At 54.6% G+C, this 22,642-nt stretch overlaps 2 protein-coding genes across 3 annotated transcripts; one reads left to right on the top strand and one right to left on the bottom strand.

Annotated features, from left to right (window-relative positions):
* Positions 1-775: 775 nt before the first annotated feature.
* On the bottom strand, positions 776-11,490 carry ABI3 (ABI family member 3; the record flags this gene model as incomplete). Of its 2 annotated transcripts, none has more annotated exons than XM_084239106.1 (8): positions 776-1,220; positions 1,548-1,685; positions 2,186-2,358; positions 2,505-2,600; positions 2,739-2,824; positions 4,202-4,378; positions 5,340-5,489; positions 11,374-11,490. In XM_084239106.1, the coding sequence occupies 8 exons, from the start codon at positions 11,488-11,490 to the stop codon at positions 1,057-1,059; spliced, it is 1,101 nt and encodes a 366-aa protein (XP_084095232.1). In that variant the 3' UTR covers positions 776-1,056. The 2 variants fall into 2 exon arrangements, with proteins under 2 accessions (XP_084095232.1, XP_084095231.1); XM_084239105.1 differs by having other exon boundaries at positions 5,322-5,489.
* Positions 11,491-12,205: 715 nt separating this feature from the next.
* Positions 12,206-17,759, top strand: GNGT2 (G protein subunit gamma transducin 2). The gene is made up of 3 exons (XM_084239107.1): positions 12,206-12,304; positions 16,045-16,134; positions 16,530-17,759. The coding sequence occupies exons 2-3, from the start codon at positions 16,051-16,053 to the stop codon at positions 16,653-16,655; spliced, it is 210 nt and encodes a 69-aa protein (XP_084095233.1). The 5' UTR covers positions 12,206-12,304; positions 16,045-16,050; the 3' UTR covers positions 16,656-17,759.
* Positions 17,760-22,642: the final 4,883 nt, after the last annotated feature.

A 22,642-nucleotide genomic window follows, 5' to 3' on the forward strand; every position in this document is an offset into this window, starting at 1 on the left:
CGCGCAGCCCCTAGTTTCCTCTTTAGAGGACCCAGGTTCTGAGATCCTCTTGGCCAAACCCGACTACCCGTGGAGAAAGATGGCCCCGGGCCTAGATCTTGCTTCACCGACCCCGCCGCCCACCCGCCAGCGCCCCCCGAGGACCGAGAGCCAGAGGGAATAGTCGCCTCCTGGTGGTGGGACGAGGGAGCACACGGTCCGGCTTGGGGCTGGCCCGCCTCGCACCCCAGCCTCGTCTATGCAGCAAGTGACCAGGGACCTTACCAAAGTCGCCCCCGCCGGTTGCCCCCTCCCCTGCGCGCGTACTCCCCTCCCGTATGGAACTGAAAGCCATGATGTTTTAAAGCAGAGCCAGCAAAACCCAAGCCCCTCCTCCCTCTTTGGTGTTTTAGAGCTATAAAGGAGGCAAAGTGGGGAAAAGTGAATGATATCTCTTGCGCCGCAGTCTAAGGGGTGAGGTGATCTCTGCTCTCAGCCCCACTTAAGTAAGGGAGCTGATCCCCATTCTTGGAGGAGCGCCCAGCTTGAGTGAACCAAGGCTGAACAACACTCAGCAACAGGGAGAACAAGGTGCGCTCAGTAGCTGAAGAGGGGCATCCGGGTCAAGTGTGGAGGGCACTTAGTGGGGATCTGGGAGCGACACTGCTGCTGAGGCAGGCAGAGGGCGCCCAGGGATTGTCAGGAACCTTAAAACTGGGATGCTTTCAGTCCCTCCTGACTCCTCAGCCCTGCAGGGCAATCATGAGGTCAGCAGAGTTTTATTCAAAGTTGGCACCTGCAGCTGGAGACTCCATCCTGCGTGGATGGGGGTCTTTTATGGACAAAACCACCCAACTCCTTGGCTTCCAGTTCTTTCCTTTCTGCTTCGGGCCTCTGGGTATCTCCTCTCTAGCGCCAGGACTTCCCGCCACAATGGGGAAAGGCACAGACACAGCTCAGAGCCCAGAGAGGCGAGCAGGCCTGTGGCAGCCCTGACTTTGGAGTTGACTTTGGCCTGGAGCTCAACAGGCTCACTCAGGGTGGAGCCTGGGTCGTGGCCCACAGAGCCTTGGGCTGTCAGCAGCTGGGCTCCACATAGTTCCCGGGGAAGAATCCAGTCCCCTCGGAGCTGACGCCCTCGCACCAGCCATCGGAGTAGCGGCGGGTGATGCAGATGACAGTCCCCTCAGAGAAGGAGAGCTCGTTGTCCTTCTGGCGGGTGTACGGGTAAAGTGTCACCACTGCAGGGCAAGAGGAGAGGGTGCTGTGAGCTCCGCGTCCTGCCCCACTGTGGAAAGCAAGGGTTCACAGCAGATTCTAGGGCACCTCTAGGAAGAGGAGGCAAGGAGTGTACGTGTGTGGGGCGGGGGGCTTCCAACCTCAGTTGTCAGTATTAGCCAATTGCCTCTCTTGCCAGCTTGATTCTAAGTGGACTCCTGGGTGAACATTTACGCAAACAGTCAGACAAATGGGGGAGGAGGGTTGCCGACAGCTGTGAGAAGGGGACAACAGGCCAGAATACCTCTGTGGTAGAAGGACGGGGTGGGGACAGGGAACCGAGTCGGTACCTTTCTCTAAGTAGGAAGCAGGAACCCAACTGGGCTCTTCGGTCTCGAAGCCTGGTGGGGGCGGAGGCAGCAGCCCCAGTTCATCCATATCTGTGAGTGGGAGCGGGGCCAGGTCCAGAGGTGGGGGCAGCTCCAGGTCTGGGAGGGAAAGCAGAAAGGCTGCCAGTGGCGCAGGGAACCCCCTGCCCTCACCCCAGGACACATTCCCGTTCATGATCAGCACCCCACTCACTTGGAATGGATTTTCCTCCCGCCCTCACCCATGGCCTCTCACCATGTCTCCAGCACATAGTAGGTGCTCAATAAACACGGGGATGTTGAACAGTGTAGAATAGTGAGACTGAAAATTAGCGGGGTGCCCTTGGGTGAGTCACTTGCCTCTCACCTCTGCGGCTTCATCTGGTAAATGGGAGTGTGCAGAGCCCCAGGTCAAGTTTAAATAAGAAAATGGCAAGAAGCTTCACACAGCGGCCTAGTGTAAAACTGTCCCTAAACTGTCAGCTCACTTCCCCCACCTTCCCACTCCCATTACCCCCACTTGGCTGGAGGAAGCGTTCGCTGAGGTGGGCTGGATTTGGACGATGGCGGTGAGAAAGCCACAGTGTGTCCAGCCAGAGGGAGAGGCCGGGGCTCCTTACCGGGCGGGGGCAGGGACAGGTCCTCCGGCGGAGGGGGCGGCAGGAAGACGTCAGAGACGGCAGGGGCGGGTGGGGCGGGTGGAGGGGGTGGAGCCATGGAACTGGGGAGAGGGGGGGGTGGGGGTGCGGCCGCCGCCTTGGTCTGCGAGACCCCACCGACGCCTTCAGCGCTGCTGCAGACCAGCGAGAGAGCAGGGCTCAGGTCCGAGGGCGCCGTACCCTCTCAGGGGCCCCCCAAAAGGCCGCGCCCCTGCGGCCCCAAGTCCTCTCGAACGCTCCTCCCACCCCACTCCCCCAAACTTGCTCTCGTGGGGCTCACCCGGCCGAAGTCAGTGAAGAGACCGAGGAGGCAGCGGAGAGTTTGCCGTCGGGCACCACCGGGATCTGCACCGGCTCGGGGATTCGGGTCGCTCTCCTGAGGGTGCAGGGAGGTCGTGAGGGGGAGGAAGCCTCTGGCAAGCAGGGGTGGGGCGGAGGGGCCGCTGGCTGGCGAGGAAGTTCGGCGCCAGGCGTGGGGCGCACCGGGGAGGTGTGGGTGGCAGCGAAGCCTCACCCCAGCGTGGCGGAGGCGGGTGTGGCAGGTGCTTTGATGCTCTTGCGAGACAGAGTGCCGGTCCGTGACAGCTGCGTGCTCAGATCCTGCGGGGGACAGAGGCCTGGGGGTGACAGCTATAGGGGACCCCCAACCCCCACAGGTTAGAGAGGACGTGGGGGAGGGAGGACGAGAGAGGTCTGGGAGAGCGCGGGCACAGCAAGTTCCCACTTCCACGTCCAGCCCAACCACCACAGCACCCGCTGCTGCACCGGCCGGGCCCCGGGCCCCTCGTGTGCAGCAGGCCCCCGCGGAAGCCTCCGGGGCCCAGACGCGGGCTGCCGGCCACTTCCTCTGCTTAGTTTCTGCGGCTGAGTGGAGCCCCTCCCCCACAGCCTCTGGGCGCCCAGGGAGCTGGGACCCCGGCTGGTGGTTAGACCCCAATTAGACCCCGACCCCCGGCGGACTGAGGAAGGGGTAGGAAAGGAGAGGCCCCGTGCACTGATAACCTCCCCCGTGTGGCTCTCACAGGCCGGTGGGGCTGACTGCATGCAGAGAGGGGCAGAACATTTAGAGGAGGGTGCTGGAAGGACACGGTGCAATCCCACATGCAAGAGAGCACCTCTGTCACTGCCGGGGCTTCCCCAAGACTGGCGCAGGGGGGATGAGACCCTTGGTTTGCTCCACTTCACTAGGGACTTGAGCTGAAGCATAAAGAATTTTAGTTGGGGGCCTCCCTGGTGGCTCAAGGGGTTAAGCACAGCACTGTGAAGCTATCCACAGCCTCTGCAGCATGAGTTCGATTCCGGGCCAGGGAGGTGATGCAGCAGACCTCTCCTGTCTCGCCCGCTGCTCCCCTCAGCAGTGTATTGCAGTTGATCCTCCTGCTGTGTTCCCCACTCTATCTCTGTGAACTCTTTCACCCCCTGTACCTCTGGCGTGTACCCCAGTTCTTGTATGCATAAATAAATAAATCTTAAAAAAAAAAAAAGAAAGAAAGAAATGTCAGCCCTGCTTCCCTCTCTTCAAGCCCTCTTTGAGTGACTTATCCCTTCCCCTCCCCACCCAGCAGCTGCTCTGGGGTGACTGCTCAGTGCAGTGACCTCAAACCTCCAGACAGAGGAAGTTGCCGTTCTTATGTGGCCGGGAAGCCATTCTCATGTACACCCTGACACCTGCCCCCCCCCCTTTCCCTTCCCACAGCCTGCACCGTGGGGTGTGCTCAGATGTCACTCTCAGCAGATAATCTGAGTATAGGATAAAGGTCAGCTACGAAGAAAGGGCCATGAAGGATTTTTAAAGAGAAGGAGGAGACGACAGACCTGGGGAGTTGGGGAGGGCCCCTTGGAGATCACTTCCGGGAATGAGGAAAGAAAGGGGTTTGTTTGCTGGGACCAGGAGAACTGGGAGCCTGGTGAGGAGAGAGCCATGAGACAGAAGAGCGTGGTGGGCTGTGGAGAAAAAGGAGGGTTTCCTCTCTCTACCTTGATCCCATGGCCAATGTCATCCAGGCAGCCGAAGTTGAGGGGTCTCCTGCAGTAGGGCGTAAGGGGAGGCAGGCTCTCGGGGGCGATGACTTTCTGACCCACAGGCAGCCGCTGGACGGTGGCCAAGGTGCCGATCTCCCTTCGGGCCACTTTCTCCATATGCATGTTCACTATCTGCAAACGGGGTTTGAGGTGACGGTGGGGGCGGCCTCTGTACTGCGCCCTTTCCTTTAAGGGAGGAGGAGGCTAGAGAATCTGTGAGGGAGTTTTGTCCCCAAGGCCTCACAGCATTTGGAAAGGGTAGCAGGGGAGGATGGAACCACTTTGGACCAACTTCCTGGTGGAAGAGAATGAGGGTTATTATTAGCTGAGCAGGAACAAAGGGAAAGGAGAAAACCCAACGTCCCTGGGGATGCTGGGAAGAGACCGAAGGACGGGGCTGGCCCCGGAGCAGAGGGGATAACACGGCCATGCCTGGGAGTCATGACCGGATCAGCTCTCCCTTTTGGGGGACAAATAAGTGAACTGACTTTCTTTTGGAGGGTTCCGTGGCAAAACCTACAGCACTGAGAGGGTGGGGACTCTGGCCTGCGAGGGTAGAGGAAAAGGCACACCCCACGCTGAACATGTGGGTGATGCGCAGGCCCGGCGGAATGCGTAACTGGCTCCCTGCATGAGGCTCAGGGGCAATTCCTCGGCCAAGGATCCAGGAAGGAAGCCGGAGGGTGTGTGTGCTGACAGGAGGGGCGCACGGCGTGGCGGCCTCGCTTCCAGGGTTGCAGAGGACCTGCCATCAAGCCCTCCGGGTCCAGGACATCATCGAGCCACTGCCTGTGTTTACATGGGGTCCCTCTGCCTCTTGCCGGTGTAGCCCGCAGCCACTGACACAGGGGGGCAGAAAAAGAGAGAGCTCTGCCTTCAGGAAACCCCTGTTTCGAGGGGGCAGCAATGCCCTGCACTAACCGGCATGGAGAAAAAGGGGTTCACAAATTTGGGGATGTGCCAACCTTCTGCCCTGGAGCCAGGCAGAAGGTGGAAAAGCACTTCTTTGGGAGAAAATGCCCAGGTGGCCTGAGGCGTTGGTGGCTGATGCAAGGAGACTTCCCACACCACTTACCTGGCCCAGCGTGCTCACCCGGGCCTCCACCTGCCGCAAGCCAGCTGCCTGCAGGTCCAACATGCGCAGAGTGTGCCCGGCCAGGTTGTTCACCTGGTAGGCCACGCTGGCCAGGGCCTGGGTGGTAAAGGCCATGGTCTCCTCCAGTGCCTTCCGCTTGTCTGTGGCCTGAAATACAGACAGCCCTGGCCTGAGTCAGTGAGCTGGGTAGGGTGGAATGGGAGAGGGGTAGGGGAGGTGGGGACTGAGTTGGGAGAAAGCAGCAACCCTTAGATGTCTAATGGGAAAACACCCCAACTCAAATAGTCAAGCTGAGAATTGACCCTACTACTCTCCTGAGGACCTTGTGGGGGGTGGGAGGGTAGAGGGTGAAAGGTAGGGAGGAAAATAGAGATGACAGAGAAAATAGTAGGGAGAAAACACAGCAGAGGCAACACTGGCTGGAGGAGATATTCTCAAACTTAAAAACCAGCCACCCAGGCCTCCCCGGTGGCACAGCGGTTGAGTGCTGGGTTGCGAAGCTGCCTGCGGCCTCTGCAGCGCCGTTTTGATCCCCAGCTGCTCCCCGGCCACCAGAGAAGGGTCCCACATGGCGCGCAGACCTCTCCTGCCGCCCGCTGCTCCCCTCAGCAGTGTACTTCGGTCCTTCTGCCTGTTCTGCTCCCCGCTCTGGCTCTGGTGAATTCTCTCACCCTCCCGCGCTTCAGACTGTACCCAGTGCATGTATAAACAAAACAAACAAACAAATAAATAATAAATAAAAATACATGCCTCTTAAAAAAAAAAAAAAAACAGCCACCCAAGCTCAGGCCCCTATCCCAGACCTTCTAACCAGAATCCGTGGGGGAGGATCACCTGAATCTTTTTATTTTAAGATTTATTTATTTATGCATACAAGAGCTGGGTTCAAGCCAGAATTGCGGGGCGTGAGTGGGAGGATTCACCAGAGACAGAGTGGGGAACAGAACAGGCAGACTGACTGACTGAAGTACACTGCTGAGGGGAGCAGCAGGCGAGTCAAGAGAGGTCTGCTGCACCTTGTGGGCAGCTCCCTGGCCAGGGATCGAACTCATGCCGCAGTGGCTGCAGATAGCTTCATAGGTTGTTTCTTAACCCCTTGCGCCACCAGGGAGGCCCTGAATCTGCACTTTTTTTTCTTTTAAAGATTTATTTATTTATGCATACAAGAGCTGGGGTACAGGCCAGAGGCACTGGGGGTGAGAGGATTCACCAGAGACAGAGTGGGGAACAGAACAGGCAGATGGACCAAAGTACACTGTTGAGTGGAGCAGCGGGAGACACAGAAGAGGTCTGCTGCACCATGTGGGTTGCTCCCTGGCTGGCCAGGAATCAAACTCGTGCTGTTGTGGCTGTGGATAGCTCCATAGGTTGAGTCTTAAACCTTGCGCCACCAGGGAGACCCGAATCTGCACTTTTAAAAGCAACTCAGTTAACACCTGTGCTCCTTGTTTAGCTCTAGTCCAGTGCATGTTGGTATTTGGGAACCAGTGATCTGCTCCATTCCATGAATAAAGAAACTGAGGCCCACAGGGGTGTGACTTCACTCACTCTTGTCCTCCAGCAGCTTCCCAATACACAGACTGAGCATGAAACCCAAACTTGTAACCATGGCCCGTGGATGCCCCACAAAGCTGGCTCCTGCCTTTCTCTTCACATTCATCCTCCGCACACAGACTCCCCTCCAGCCACACTGGCCTTCAGGTTTCTGTTCCTGATGAAACCAGGGGCGTCTCTACCTCAGGACCTTTGCATTTGCTGGACTTCTTTCTAGAATCCTGTCATTAAGTCTCCGCTTCTCAGACACCTCTCCTCAGGACCTCTGTAGGTACCCTGTCACACTTACCTTTTCTCTTTTCCTCATAGCACTTAGCACTTTCAGGAACAATTTATTTGTTTATTATCTATTCCCCCCCCCCCACTATCCTCATACTCACTAAGATGCCAGCACTGTGAGGGCAGAGAGCGGGTCTGTTTTATTCTGATGGTGTCTTAGAATAGTGCCCAATACAGAGACAATATATTTAAAAAAAAAAAAAAAAGTGCTTTTGTGACTTAATTAAGGAATTGAAAACAATCCCAAACACTTGCTGGGCATCTTCCTCCTACATGCCAGGCACTGTGCCAGGTTGGGATCACACTGCCAGTCAGTGATGGAGGGGTGGGCAGGGAGTGGCTGAAGATAGAAGAGGTTTTTTTTAGTCCCGGATCAGACTGTGGGGGGTGGGGCAAAACTTTTGGGGTAGTTTGGTTCCCCAGGCAGCTTCCTCATCTCAGGTCGTCACAGGCCTTCAAGCCTCTGCCTTTCTCCTGAGCAGGGGGTGGGGAGGCCTGGGGCAAGTTGGGCAAAGCCAGTGGACTGACTGACAAGGGTCTCTTTGCCAAGGGCATCCAGTGCTCCTCAAGGCTTGTCAGAGAGCAGAGACCTAGGAGACCTAGGACCTATCAGAGCAGGGTGCTTCGCCTGTGGCCTGAGCCAGGCTGGAGCCAAAGGGCAGGCCAGGAACCTCCGGCAGCCTCTGCCATGGCTCTCTTCTCAGGCCTCCTCCACACCCTCCTGTTCCAACAGAAAGACATGCTCATTTGCGTGCAATTTACATCTCATCAACATATATAACCAGAAGACTTAAAAAGGCAAAGGAATCAATCCAGGACCTTAAAACCTGAAAGGATAGCAGCTCTTGTTCTAGTTCAAGGCCTTCCTCTACTAAGTGGGGAAACGAGGACCCAGGCTGGAGGAGCGACTACTCTGGTCTCCACCCAGCTTTCTTAAACTGTCTCTCTGGTGCTGACCCTTCCTGGACAGGCTTGTGGAATTGCCAGCACCAACAGGAAAATGTCTGCCTGAACCCAGCTCCTAGATGCCAGAGCCTGGATCCCTGCTGGCCTCTGGCTTTGGTCTTGGTCCAAAGCTAGGACCAAGAGACTGAGATCTGGGACCCATTCTCGTGACCACTGCTCATTCATCATGCAAATCTGGAAGTTCAGTGGACCCTGACCTAGAACTCTGCAGGTGACCCCAGCCTGCCCTCCCCTAGTCCCCAGGGGCTTCCTGACACCTGGTTGGGGTGGAGGGAGTGGCATGAAGGAAGGATAGAGCACTTGGGACCTACGCCCTGTTTAGGCAGTTCTCAGAAGTTCTCCAAACCCTACACAGACATATGCTGCCCAGAGCAGGTCTCAGAAGTTCTTCTGAGGTCTCCCCTAGAGCTCTGAGCATCCTGTATGCAGGAAGAAGAATTCCCCGGATGCTGACCTGAACCAGTGCCGGGGCGGGGAGGGGGGGTTGCAAAAACTGCTTCACCTGGACATTCACTAGCTGTATGGACCTTTCATCCTTTTAAAAAGTGATGCTGGGCCTTCCTGGTGGTGCAGCGGGTTGAGCGCCACACTGTGAATCTGTCCGCAGCCTCTGCAGCGCGGGTTTGATTGCCAGCCGGCCAGGGAGAAACCCACATGGCATGGCAGACCTCTCCTGCCTCTCCTGCCGCTCCCCTCAGCAGTGTATTTCAGTCAGTCTGCCTGTTCTGCTCCTCACTCTGTCTTTGGTGAATCCTCTCACCCTTCCCGGCCTCTGACTGTACCCCAGTTCTTGTATAAATAAATCTTTAAAAATAAATAAATAAATAAATAAATAAATAAATAAAAGTGATGCTAATAATCACTGTCACAGTGGCAATAACTGCCAATTATCCTGCCCTTTATTTTTTTTACAGATTTATTTTATTTATTTATTTTTTTAAAAAAAAGATTTATTTATTTATTTATGCAAGCACTGGGTACAGTCAGAAGCGCGGGAGGGTGAGAGAATTCACCAGAGTGAGAGCTGGGAGCAGAACAGGCAGAAGGACCGAAGTACACTGCTGAGGGGAGCAGCGGGCGGCAGGAGAGGTCTGCGCGCCTTGTGGGACCCTCCTTCAGTGGCCGGGGAGCTGCCGGGGATCGAACCGGCGCTGTAGAGGCTTCGGGCAGCTTCGCAACCCAGCGCTCAACCGCAGCGCCACCGTGGAGGCCCTATTTTATTTATTTATGCATACAAGAGCTGGGTTGTAGGCCAGAGGTGCAGGAGGCAGGAGGGTGAGGTTCTGAAAGGTTAATTCACTTTCCAAGGTCTCTACGCTAGTGCCAGAATCTGGATTTGATCCCTTAACTTTCACTCCAGATCCCACCTGCTAAAGTTATGGTCGGAAATGCTACCGACCTGAGTACAATTTCTGTCTGGAGATGTTGAAAGACCCACTTGTAGAGGAGATGGCTTGTATGCAGGATTCACCAGAGACGGAGCAGGGAGCAGAACAGGCAGATCTACTGAGGATACACTGCTGAGGGCAGCAGCGGGCAAGACAGGAGAGGTCTGCTACACCATGTGGGTCAGCTTCCTGGTCAGGGATCGAACTCCAAAGGCTGGCAATAGATTCATAGTGCTGCGTCTCAACCCCTTGCACCACCAGGGAGGCCCTATGCTGCCTGCGTAAAGAATCTACATACATTATCATATTTAACCCCTGTGACCTCCATGAAGGGGAACTTCAACAAGGTCCTGTCATTGGTAGGCAGCAGGGCTAGAAATTGGACTCAGATTTCCCCAAACTCTGTGTGCATGCTGTGTATGCAGAGGACAACCCACTGGGAAGTGCTCTGAGATGTGCAGATGTTGCTGAGGGGTCGAAGGCCTGCTTCTCTCCAGGAGCCTGCCTTGCGGTGCTGCCACAGCCCAGCTGCTTCACGGCCATCTCCTCAACAAGCCGGTCCCTCAACATCTACAGACAGAAATTATACCCAGGTAGCACTTCCGACCAGAGCTTTAGCGAGTGGGGTCTGGAGTAAGAGTTGTGGGATCAAGTCCAGATTCTGCCACTAGTTTGGAGAACTTGCAGAGTGAATTAACCTTTCAGAACCTCAGTCTGCTCAGTGAAGGTGGAGTGGCGCTCAAGCCACAGGCCCGGGCAAGTTCTAAAGGAGGTTATATGGCAACACACCTGCCCAAAGTAATCATGGCAGCCCTCTAACTCTCTTTAATCTGCCATCTTCCCAGGAGCACTTGCTCCTTTCATTGTCTTTTTTTTCCCCCCTAATGCTCTTGCTGTTTGGGGAGGTTCCTATACCTCTTCCTATAGTTTGATTAGAATAAATTAGAAAAATAAAATTTTTCCCAAAGGGTGTCAGGGTCAGCCTGTAGTTTTTAAGGGAACAGAGGAAACTGAGGGCAGAGGCATGCATCAACTGTCTCAAAGTAAGTGGGCCTGTCCGGGCGGCAGAGCAGGGCAGAGGAGAGAGCTTGGGCAGAAGCCAGGTGGCCTCGCTGACCCACGCTTTCCAGGCTGTGTGACCTTGCCCAGGTCGCCTGCCTCAGCTGCCATTTCCTCAGCTCAGAACCAAGAACCTCGCTACTAGCCTCAGAAGGGGAATGAGGACTGATGAAATGACAGGCGTGCTCAGCAGCTGCTAAGTTTCCCTCTCCCCTCTCCCCCCGTCTAGAAATCTCCTCAGACAGTGCAGAAAACTGCTCTGAGTGGCCTCTCCTTGCCCTGCGCCCCCGGCGGTCACCGCGTCCATCCCCTTACTCCACATCAGTCCTGGCCCCTTCGCCCAGCTTGCTCGGACGTCTCTCTGCTCTCCCTCAAGTATCAGGGATAGCATTTTTTTCTTGTCCATCTCAAGTTTACTAACATGTTTGGAAAGTTCCTCTGAAGCCTCTCCTAGGGCCTGAAAAGGGAGCGCAGCCTGTGTGTGTGAGGACACCTCTCTGGGCCTCAGGACTTGCCTGGGAAGCGAGGGGCGGGTGGCCCTGGCGGGAGGCTGGTAACAGAAAGGATGGCAGGACAGCACACAGGCCCCGCCTGGGAGAGAGAAGGGCCCGGCAGCTGCAGGAGAGAGAAGGGCCCAGCAGCTGCAGCGGCTGCGTGGCTTGGGGTCAGGGGTCCTGTGGGGGAGCCTGGGATGAGCCAGGTCTGCATGGTCAGCCCAGGCGCAAGACAAGCACCTGTCAGGATGGCCCCCGAGGTCCCGGAGGGCTTGGGGCCTCTCCGCCTACCTCCACATAGTTGTTCTCACAGTAGTCGGCCACCCGCAGCAGGGCGCTGTGGTTTTCCCGAAGCGCCTCCCGGCCGGTGGGAATCTCAAACTCCTGCAGCTGCTGCAGCTCCGCCATGGCCCCAAGCCTGTGACTGGCTCCCCCGGGGAGCCGGCTGGTTTTGCGCCTCACCTTGCCCTTGATTGGTCGCGGGGCCTTCCCTCCCTCTCACTGCTTTTGGTTTCCTCTGCGTGAGAGACCCAGACCCGCTTGCAAAGCAAAAGCATGCTTGTTCCCGGACAAGAGGAAGTCGGTCCCTGCTCCCTGAGTCTCTCTGTTCCCTGCCCAGAGGAAGGGGGTAGCCAGGGGCCTCTTTGGGGGCCCAGTCCCCCAATTCCTCCCAGCAGAGGAAGCCACCGTCCTGCCCTGTGACTGTGATTGCTCCCTGGGCCTGGAGAGGAAACTGTTCAGTGGGGGATGGGCTGGAGGCTGGGGAGGAAGGGGGCAGGCCTGCTGGGGTTGGGGGGGGGGATGGATTTTCCACTCATGGAAGAGGAGGAAAGGGCAGAGGGTGGGGGCTTCCTTGGGAAGCGCAGGGATGAGTCACCAAAGGATGGGGGAGTGGAGGGTGGATAGGATATGGAGACAGGGCATGCCAGGGGGCTGCAGGGTGGAGGGACAGTGACAATGGAAAACAGCACAGACAGCAGCAAGAGGAGTCAGTCTGGACAGTGGGAAGTTACACCCCAGCCCCCCCCCCCCAGAAGGGCTACCCAGCCTCCAAAGGGTTATATGGGATGACAAGCTGGTGCCTGCCAGAGGCAGGGCTGATGGAACTGACGGACCTCAGCTTAGACAACAGGAAGGACTTAGCTTTGTGAAGCACCAGGCTCAAATTCCAGAGTAACTGGCTGGTGGAGAGGCAGCGCGGACACCGAGCAGGCCTCAGGAGGTAAGTGCCCCTTTTCCTGCACTCACAGGGGCTGTGGAGGAGGAGACCTCCAGGTCCTGTCTTGATCTCAAATTCCCAGAGCTCACAGCTGTTTGTGGGGCGTGGATCCTGGAGCAGGGGGAGTTGGCATGGACTCTGGGCTTCATCCCCTGCCTCCCACTGCTCAGTCTGTCCTCCCAGAAGTAGGAAGCCATGGACTGCTCCCTGGGGCATCTGCTCCCGGAGAGGGCTCCCTGTCATCAGTCAGGAGTCTGCTGAGGAGGAGTCAGTGTTTGTTAAACAGCGTCGCCCTGGAGTGTTCCTAGGGCAAGACCAAGAGGATCATCAGGATGTGTCCTGTGCTGGGACTGAAGAGGGAGGCCACAGCCAGAGCTCAGAGGGAGGCGTGCAGGCAAACAAGCATAGCCGTGGGTGTTGGAGGTGACAAGTGCTAGCTGGCACAGCATCATCAGCAAGGACATGTTTCTTGAGTGAGTGAATGAGGACTGAGCTGGTGGCATAGGGTTTGGATCTCAGTGCTATCACCACTGAGGCCTGAGTTCGATCCCCGGCCAGGGAGCTACCCACATGGTGCAGCAGACCTCTTCTGACTCACCTGCTGCTCCCCTCAGCAGTGTACTTTGGTCAATCTGCCTGTTCTGTTCCCCACTCTGTCTCTGGTGAATCCTCTCACCTCTGACCTACACCCCTGCTCTTATATGCATAAATAAATATATAAGGGCCTCCCCATGTGGCGCAGCGGTTGAGGGCTGGGTTGTGAAGCTGCCCCGCAGCCTCTGCAGAGCCAGTTCGATCCCCGGCTTCTACCCGGCCACCACCGGAGGAGGGTCCCACATGGCGCGCAGACCTCTCCTGCCACCCGCTGCTCCCCTCAGCAGTGTACTTCATCAGTCTGCCTGCTCTGCTCTCTGCTCTGGCTCTGGTGAATTCTCTCACCCTCCCGTGCTTCTGACTGTACCCAGTGCTTGTATAAATAAATAAATAAATAAATCTAAAAAAATAAAAATAAATTAAAAAAACTTAAAAAATAAATATATAAAACTTTAAAAAAAAATGAAGACTGAGCTAGAAGAAACTTAAAAGGTGAAATTGTTAGGGGGAAGTGATGTCCTGAGTTAATCCCATACAGGCTTTGTGGACTCCACCCCCACTCCAGACTAAAACCATCAGGACATTGGGGAAGACAAATCCCATCACCACCAAGGGGAGGGTGGCTGGGACCTGAGGGTGGAGTTGGGCAGCCAGGTTGGATATAAAAAACCAAACACGTGGGCCTTGGGCTCTCTGGCTCGCGATCGCTCGCCTCCCGGCTTCACCGCTCCTGGCTGGCGGCCAGCTCTCAGAGCGCCATTTTGGGGTTCCAGATCGGCGTATCGGGTAGGACTCATTTAAAACTTTGTCTCCCGCTTTTCTCCCAGAGCTGTATATTTCCTCATTTCCCCTTCCCTTGTAAATAAACCTTTTATTAACCTTTCACGTGTGCCTGCAGTAAAGCATTAATAAGTCCTTTTAAGCGCGCGGGTGAGGACCCACAGTCAGGCACCCCGTTTTGTATCGGGGTTGCTCTACAACAAAATCATGGGGTGTCCATGGGGGACACAAGGGCTTCTTGGGTGAGGTCAGTTAAGACTTGGTTTGGAACTTGCCTCACCAGCCAGAGCAGCCTCAGAAAGAGGTAGGGGAGGGGAGGGCTTGGGAGAAAAGGCAAGGGGGCGGAGGGTGAGGAGTTGCCCTGCAGGGCTGGAGGGTGAGAACTGGGAAAAAGGAACCTCTAAGCCAGAGGGGTCACTAAAGGGTGGGGCTGGTGTGGGGGCAGGGCATCTGCTCTGGTGGCCATGGGGGCTTGGGCTCAGGCCAGTGGATGGACTTAGGTCCCTGAGCCTGTGATCGGCTTAGGCGTCAGAGATTTGGGCTTCTAGACCATCTGCTTTATCCAGCCTCTCAGCTGATGAGGAGCTGGGAGGCTCACACACCATCTTGTCTGGATCGGGGACAAGTGACTTGAAGTGCAGGTGAGAGGGGCTCAGCTTGCGCTGCGCTGGGATCTAGTCTTAGAATCACTGAGGTTAGGCCCCAGGCAGACCTTCCTGAAGACCCTGGGGGAGAAGTGATGATGATGTCGGTGATGCTGCCCCCGGCATCTGCATCACTAACAGCAAATGTTGTAGTGTTCTTTACGTGCTGAGCGGCACATTAAGATATTTTATATCTATTATTTTCCTAATACGTATATTTATTTAAGGCAGGTGCTATTATTATACCTGTTAGGGGGAAAGGATGTCCTGAGCTAATCCCATACAGGCTTTGTGGACCCCACCCCCACTCCAGACTAAAGCCATCAAGACATTGGGAAAGACAAATCCCATCACCACCAAAGGGAGGGTGGCTGGGACCTGAGGGTGGAGTTGGGCAGCCAGGTTGGATATAAAAACCAAACACGTGGGCCTTGGGGGGCTCACTATCGCTCGCCTCCTGGCTTCACGGCTCCCGGCTTGCAGCCAGCTCTCAGAGCGCCATTTGGGATTCCTGATCGGTGGATCCGGTAGGACTCGTTTAAAACTTTATCTCCCACTTTTCTCCCTGAGCTGTACATTTCCTCATTTGCCCTTCCCTTGCAAATAAACCTTTATGAACCTTTCACGTGTGCCTGCAGTAGAGCACTGATAAGTCCTTTTAAGCGCGCGGGTGAGGACCCACAGTCAGGCACCCCGTTTTGTATCGGGGTTGCTCTACAACATACCCACTTGGTAGAAGGGGATAGTAAGACTCAGAGAGGTTGGGTGACTTGCCTAAGGCCACACAGCAAGGAAGTGTTGTAGAGCAACCCCGATACAAAACGGGGTGCCTGACTGTGGGTCCTCACCCGCGCGCTTAAAACGAGTTATCAATGCTCTACTGCAGGCACACGCGAAAGGTTCATAAAAGGTTTATTTACAAGGGAAGGGCAAATGAGGAAATGTACAGCTCAGGGAGAAAAGTGGGAGACAAAGTCTTAAACGAGTCCTACCCGATCCTCCGATCAGGAATCCCAAAATGGCGCTCTGAGAGCTGCCGCAAGCCAGGAGCCGTGAAGCCAGGAGGCGAGCGATAGTGAGCCCCCCAAGGCCCACGTGTTTGGTTTTTATATCCAACCTGGCTGCCCAACTCCACCCTCAGGTCCCAGCCACCTTCCCTTTGGTGGGGATGGGATTTGGAGTTCCCAGTGTCTTTGGCTTTGGCCTGGGGTGGGGGTGGGGTCCACAAAGCCTGTATGGGATTAGCTCAGGACATCCTTTCCCCCTAACAGAAGCAGCAGAGCTGGGATCAGGGCAAGATTCTGGCAGGTTCCAGATTCCCTTCTCTTAACCACTTGTGTGCACGCCTTTGATAGCACCTGGAGACAAAAAAGAAAGTTTCTATCCGTGTCCTTATGTGGAGTAATAACTTTCCTTTCCACATGCTCCTCACAGAAACAGACCCCTTTCCTCTCCGTTCTCTGTGCCTTGATTTTGTTCTGACTGGTCCTTAGCAAAGGACAAAGATGGAAACTCCCTCAGCCCGGAGTGCTGGCTCCTGAGTGTAGACCCACTGGGGGAGGGGAGGAGGCAGGGACCAGCCTGGACTTGAGGGGTTGCTGGGGAATATGGCAGGGAAGGGAAGAAGTAGAAGTTGAGCTGTGGGGAGAGCAGAGGAGGGAGCTGGGGGAGCACAGGGGATCTGCAAACAGCTGTGGGATCCTTCTGGGGACCGTGTCTCTCCAGTGCATCATGGCCCAAGATCTGAGTGAGAAGGAGCTGCTGAAGATGGAGGTGGAACAGCTGAAGAAGGAAGTGAAGAATCCAAGAGCTCTGGTGAGCCTCCTGTTACCTCCCATGCTCCCTCTGCTCACCCGCTTCAGCTTCCTCATGGAGCCGGGTCCAGGTCTGAAGGAGGTCACCGGATGGGGCAGTGGAAGGAGCGGCAGGTGACTCTGAGATGAGGCAGGGTGTGGCAGGGGCTGCGGCTTGGCCCATGGGAATGCCTGGGAGAGAGAGGGAGGGAGCTCTCGCCCCAGGCTGGCCTGGCCAAGTTACCAGGCCTGGTGGTTCTGGTCAAGGAGCTCACGCCCCTCTCACACCTGCCAGTCCCTTTAGTCTTGCTCCTGCCAGGCCTCCGTCCCCAACCTGCCCAGACATCCTTTTCTAGGGACTGACCAAGTCACAGATCCAGCAAGCAAGGGCTGGAACCATATTTTACTTTCTTTCAGATTTCCAAGACGGGAAAGGAAATGAAGGATTATGTGGAGGCCCAAGCAGGAAACGACCCTCTTCTCAAAGGGATCTCTGAGGACAAGAATCCCTTCAAGGAGAAAGGCGGTTGTATGATAAGCTGATGCAGCCAGAGCCCCTCATCCTGACTGTCCCCACTCCCTACCCAGAACCAAGTGTCAGGGACACCCTAGGAACAATGGATTTCCACCTTCTCTAAGTTGCAGGATGAGTAAAGTTACCTGATTGCCTGTGAATTCATTCCCAGATCCCACCCAGCTCTTCTCCCCCACTATCTCTTCCACCCTCTGGGTCCCTGCTGACCCCACTTGAAAACACTCAGAGGAGAATGTCCCTGGCTCAGCAGTTGGCATCTCAGGTGGTGGGGTCTGAAAAGCCTGTAGTCCCTGAGGGTGCTAGAGGGTGATCCCTAGGAAACCTTCTCTTTCTCCTCCACCGTCTTCCTAGGGACAAGCATTCCCATCAGAATTGGGGCAGGCCCTATTCCCCATCTCATATCTGATCCTGCAGTCCTCCTGCCAAGCATTTCCATCACCCCAGATGTCCTGAAAGACAAAAAGATAGTAAAGTAGCGAGCTCATGATTTATTTATTATTGCGTGTCAGTTATGGGCCGGGCACTAGGATAGAAATGGGCAAGACTAACAGGGCTCTGATTTTATTTATTTATTTTTTATTTATTTTTTTTTTTTATAGAGGCATGCTTTATTTATTTGTTTGCTGGTTTTGTTTGTTTTGTTTTTTGTTTATACATGCACTGGGTACAGTCAGAAGCGCGGGAGGGTGAGAGAATTCACCAGAGCCAGAGCGGGGAGCAGAGCAGGCAGAAGGACCGAAGTACACTGCTGAGGGGAGCAGCAGGCGGCAGGAGAGGTCTGCGCGCCATGTGGGACCCTCCTCCGGTGGCCGGGGAGCAGCCGGGGATTGAACCGGCGCCGCAGAGGCCACGGGCAGCTTCGCAACCCAGCGCTCAACCACTGCGCCACCAGGGAGGCCCACAGGGCTCTGATTTTAATGGAACTTGTCAAGGTAGACGTGGAAGCAGGAGTTCACCGTTAAATAGTAAGTGGCCCTATGGGGAAAAGAAAATCAAGGATGATGTAAGAACACACAACCTCCAGGACAACGAACAATGTCAAGGTGACCCAGTGGGGGCAGGGGAGTAGACATGAGGCCAGAGAGGGAGATGAGATCTTGCTATGGACTCAGTTAAGCACCTGTGTAGGGACGCGTAGGCCAGTAGTAAGCCCAGGAAGTTCCTGGCCGTGGTGAGCAGAAGGGAGGCTGGACTCTGCGAAGGGCACAGTGGAGGAGGGTGATTCTGGGGCCTAATCTCTGTGGAATATGATGGGGTGGAGGGCTTAGGAAGATGGTTAGTCCAGCAGAATGGGTGCATTATGTCCTGGGAAGGAGGACAGGAAAGGCCTCTAGAAAGAGGTGATAGTCAGAGCTGAGTGCTAAAGGGGTAAGTTGTAAATGGAGGCAGCCTCTGCAGCGCCGGTTCCATCTCTGGCAGCTGGCGAGGGTCCCACATGGCGCACAGACCTCTCCTGCCGCCCGCTGCTCCCCTCAGCAGTGTACTTTGTCCTTCTGCCTGCTCTGCTCTCTGCTCTGACTCTGGTGAATTCTCTCACCCTCCCGCGCTTCTGACTGTACCCAGTGCTTGTATAAATAAATAAATAAATAAATCTTTAAAAAAAAAAAAAACCAACAGAGGCCTGGTGGGGGTTTGGGAGAGGAGAGAACCAGGGTACAAATGCAAACACTAATAGACTGACCTTATAGGAATGTCCAGAGACCTAGACCCTGAGGGTGAGCTGCTGGAGAGGTGGGCTTGGAGGCATCCTAGGCCTCTTGCTTCTAATAACCAACCTTATCCGCTGAGAGTGAATTGGTAATGTTTGGGGGCAGGGGAGGCTTTGATAAAATTGAAAGGGGAAAAGGGAAAGAGTGAAAGCAGAGAGGCCATTAAGGGGTTGATCTCAGATCAGGGCAGGGCTGAGGAAGTCTGGATAAGGGCGGTGGTGATGGTGGTGATGAGTCTAGGCACAAGGAGGGAGTAGGTTTCTTTGCGAAATAAAGTTTTCAGGTCTTGCTGCCTCATTGAATGATGGGAGAAGAGGGAGAGGCAGGAAGATGTTTCTGACTTGGGGATTACTAGATAAGATAAGGGGATAAGATAAGATAAGGTTAGCCTGAGGCAAGCCTAAGAGTGACTATAGAACACCTAGAGCGGCAAACTCCCAGCCTCCCCTCCCCAGCAGGTCAGCGCCCAAGGGCACGGCCACCTGCTGCTGTTGGCAACTGCTGGAATCCTTGACCTTCAGGAGCAAGTGGACACCTTTCCCAGCTCCACCCTGACTCCACCTCACCACTCTGCAGCCTAGAATGAATTTAGCCACACTCCATGTATGCCATCAAGAGAAGGAGGAGAAACAAGAAAGAAAACATTTAAATATAATATCTTGTTTTTTAAAACAGGGAAGGGCAAATATTCACATGGCTCTAGCAGCCAGAAAGGAAGAACAGATGGAGCCACCTTCTCGAAGCTTGGTCCATGACCATGGCTGCGTGGTCCACCTGCACGGCCTTGTGCCTTCAGGCACACTCTCACCACAGGGCTCGTCAGTCCATCCCAGTGACTCTAACCTTTACTCCTGGAGGTGAACCCTTGGCAGAGCTCTGCCCAGAGCATGGCTTTTTCTGTTCACCATTAGTCAGGGCCTGGAGCCCCAGGTGTTCTCTGGGCCCCTCCCACACACTACCAGTTGTTTAATAAAGCCAATTATTTCTCTAAATTTGTGGATTTTGTTTCGTAACAAACTAGTAAGTGCAGTGTGAATCGTGGCAGAGAAATAGGACATTAGTGGGAAAGCGAGGGAAATCCAGATGATTTGGGAACAGTCATAGCCTGCCCCCCCAGACTCAACGTCAGTCATTAGCCCAACACTGATGACTCCCTTTTCTGTCAGTTTTCCTACTACCAGTCAGAGTCTCGAATGACCGAGGGCACCTCAGCTCCCAGGTCAGAGGATTTATTAGTTGGTGCCCTGGTGGTAGCTTCCTTCCGTGCATGCTCCAACCTTGACCTAAACAAGCTGGGAGGATGAGGATGTTTATTCTGAGAGTGGGTCACCGATGTCACCTAAGCCGGGCAGCCCCACCTCCATCCCACAGATCCTTGAGGTTTATAGGCATGAATGCAAAGCATTGGTTGGTGGGGTCAGTTCAGAGATCAGCCAGCATCCATGGACAGCACTTCATCTTTGCTAAGTTCTGTCTCCTAGCCGGCGCCAGACCGGGGCCTTGTCAGGGTAGCCCGTCACTACACAGCCACCAGCTCCCAGAAGATGGACACATGCAAGATCAGCAAATCCTGGGCCATGGGCAATTTGCCTTACTTCTTCTTCTTCTTCTTCTTCTTCTTCTTCTTCTTCTTCTTCTTCTTCTTCTTCTTCTTTTTGGTTAAGTAGTTTCGTTTAGAAATAAATGCAGATTTACAGAAGAGTTGCAAGGACAGAGTTCCCACACACCCTTCACCCAGCTTCTCCTAATGTTAAGGTTTACACAAGCATGGTGCTCTCATAAAAGGTAAGAAATTAACATTGGTGCAACATGATTGACTAACTCCAAACGTCATCTGGTTTTCCCTCGCTTTCCCACTAATGTCCCATTTCCCTGCCATGATTCACACTGCACTTAGTAGTTTGTTACGAAACAAAATCCACAAATTTAGAGAAATAACTTGCTTTATTAAACAACTGATGACTCAAGATACTCGGAGGGGTGACACAAAATGGGGGATATTTACAGGCAGAAAGGGGATGGGATAAGGAACTTGGTGAAAGAAAAGATTATTTCAGGGAAACCAACTTCCCTCAGAGGCCTTATCATGCTGATCTGAAACTGATTACACTCCTGGCAGAGACTGAAGCTGCCATGAGATTAGGTGTAGGCCTAGGTGGGGGCCCAGCATGAATGACTCAGCCTTGTGCCTGTTTTTTTTCTGTCTTTTTGTTTTGTTTGGGGGCCTGTTTTTTGTTTTGTTTTGTTTTGTTTTGTTTTCTATTTTTAACAGGTCTTACTTCTCTCTCTTTTTTTTAAAGATTTATTCATTTATTTATACAAGCACTGAGTATAGTCAGAAGCGTGGGAGGGTGAGAGAATTCACCAGAGCCAGAGCAGGGAGCAGAGCAGGCAGACGGACCGAAGTACACTGCTGAGGGGAGCAGCGGGCGCCATGTGGGCCCTCCTCCGGTGGCCAGGGATCGAACCGGCGCTGCAGAGGCTGCGGGCAGCTTCGCAACCCAGCGCTCAACCACTGAACCACCGGAGAGGCCCTTTACTTCTTTTTTTTTAAAGATTTATTTATTTATGCCTACAAGTGCTGGGGTATAGGCCAGAGGTGTTGGGGGGGCGGGGGTGAGAGGATTCACCAGAGACAGAGTGGGGAGCAGAACAGGCGGATCTACTGAAATACACTGGTGAGGGGAGCAGCAGGCGAGACAGGAGAGGTCTGCTGGGCCAAGTGGGTCACCTCCTTGGCTCTGAATAGCTTCATAGTGCTGAGAATTAACCCCTTGCGCCACCAGAGAAACCCAGGTCTTACTTCTTTGTGCTGGGAAGAGCTTCTTGTTGGGGACAATGTGGTCAAGGACACCACAGCCTGGAAGACACTCCATAGGCTGTGGGTGGCAGTACTGGCAGAGACACTGCAATCAGGGGACAAATCCAATTCCTGAGCAAGTGTCTATTCCACTGGGAGCGCTCCGTGTCCCCTGTGACCTGCCACCAGAGCTTCCACTGGTTGCTTTGAGCTGTGGCATTGTGTGGGGGCCCCTGGGGCAGTGGCAGAGCTGCCCTAGCCTGGGTAAAGAGAAGCCCAGGCTTCTCCCCTCATGTACCCCCCTTCCTGACTGCTGGCTACTTTGTCTGGCAAGCTCCAGGCAGCCCAGTGGTACCCTCAACTGTACACTTTCAAGAGTCTCTTCTGCTGGGGTGGCCCCTGATAAACCTGTTCATGACACTCTGAAACATCTGGCGCTGAGGGAGCCAGCCACAGCTCTCCCCCTATCTCTTCATCCTCATCCTCCATAAGCCCTTGATGAAGGCATCGTCATTGCTTCCAAGGCCGCTGATTTCCAAAGAAAAGGGAAAAGTCCCTGTGAGCCTGACACCTATGTGTGCTTAGGAATGGCGCGGGGGTGGAGTAAGAACAGAGGAAGTGACACACCGAAGAGATAAGTAGGAAATAAAATGTTTAGGGCTTAGAGCTTGAATGTTGGCAGCGAGACAGCCTCCGTCAAAGAAACTTCAAGCTAGTAGGAGGAGCAGCCCAGGGGACTGAATCATGGACAGGCGAGCCCTGGTCAAGCAACTTGGCCCCCTACACTGTCCACCAGAGGCCATGATAGACAAAAAGTTAGATCCGACTAATGATCATCTCACAGTCTCCTGGAGGGAGAAGGCCAAGAGCACACAGACACGGCTGGAAGGTACCCCAGCTGCGCGTGCTCGGGTGTAGCCCGGCCAGAACACGCTGCCACGCCTGTCTGCTCCCTGCCTCGTGGACTTACCCTTTACTTTTTTTTCTTAAAGATTTATTTATTCATGCATACAAGAACTGGGGTACAGGCCAGAGGTGCAGAGGGTGAGAGGATTCACCAAAGACAGAGTGGGGAGCAGAACAGTCAGATGACTGAAATACACTGCTGAGGGGAGCAGCGGGCGAGACAGGACAGGTCTGCTGTACCATGCAGGACTCTCCCTGCCCGCCGGCCGGGATCGAACCTGCACTGCTGCAGACAGCTTTTCAGTGCTGTGCTTAACCGCCTGCACCACCAGGGGAGGCCCCTTACCCTTTAAACTTCTCCTCCTAGGGCCTCCCTGTTGGTGCAGGGGGTTGAGCGCAGCCCTGTGAAGCTGTCCAAAGCCTTTGTGGTGCGAGTTTGATCCCCAGCCGGCCAGGAGCTACCCACATGGCATAGCAAACCTCTCCTGTCTCACCCGCTGCTCCCTTCAGCAGTGTATTTCAGTACATCTGCCTGTTCTGCTCCCTGCGCTCTCTGGTGAATCTTCTTACCCCCCCCACG

The sequence above is a fragment of the Talpa europaea genome, assembly GCF_964194135.1.
Source record: "Talpa europaea genome assembly, chromosome: 7".
Lineage (NCBI taxonomy): Eukaryota > Metazoa > Chordata > Mammalia > Eulipotyphla > Talpidae > Talpa > Talpa europaea.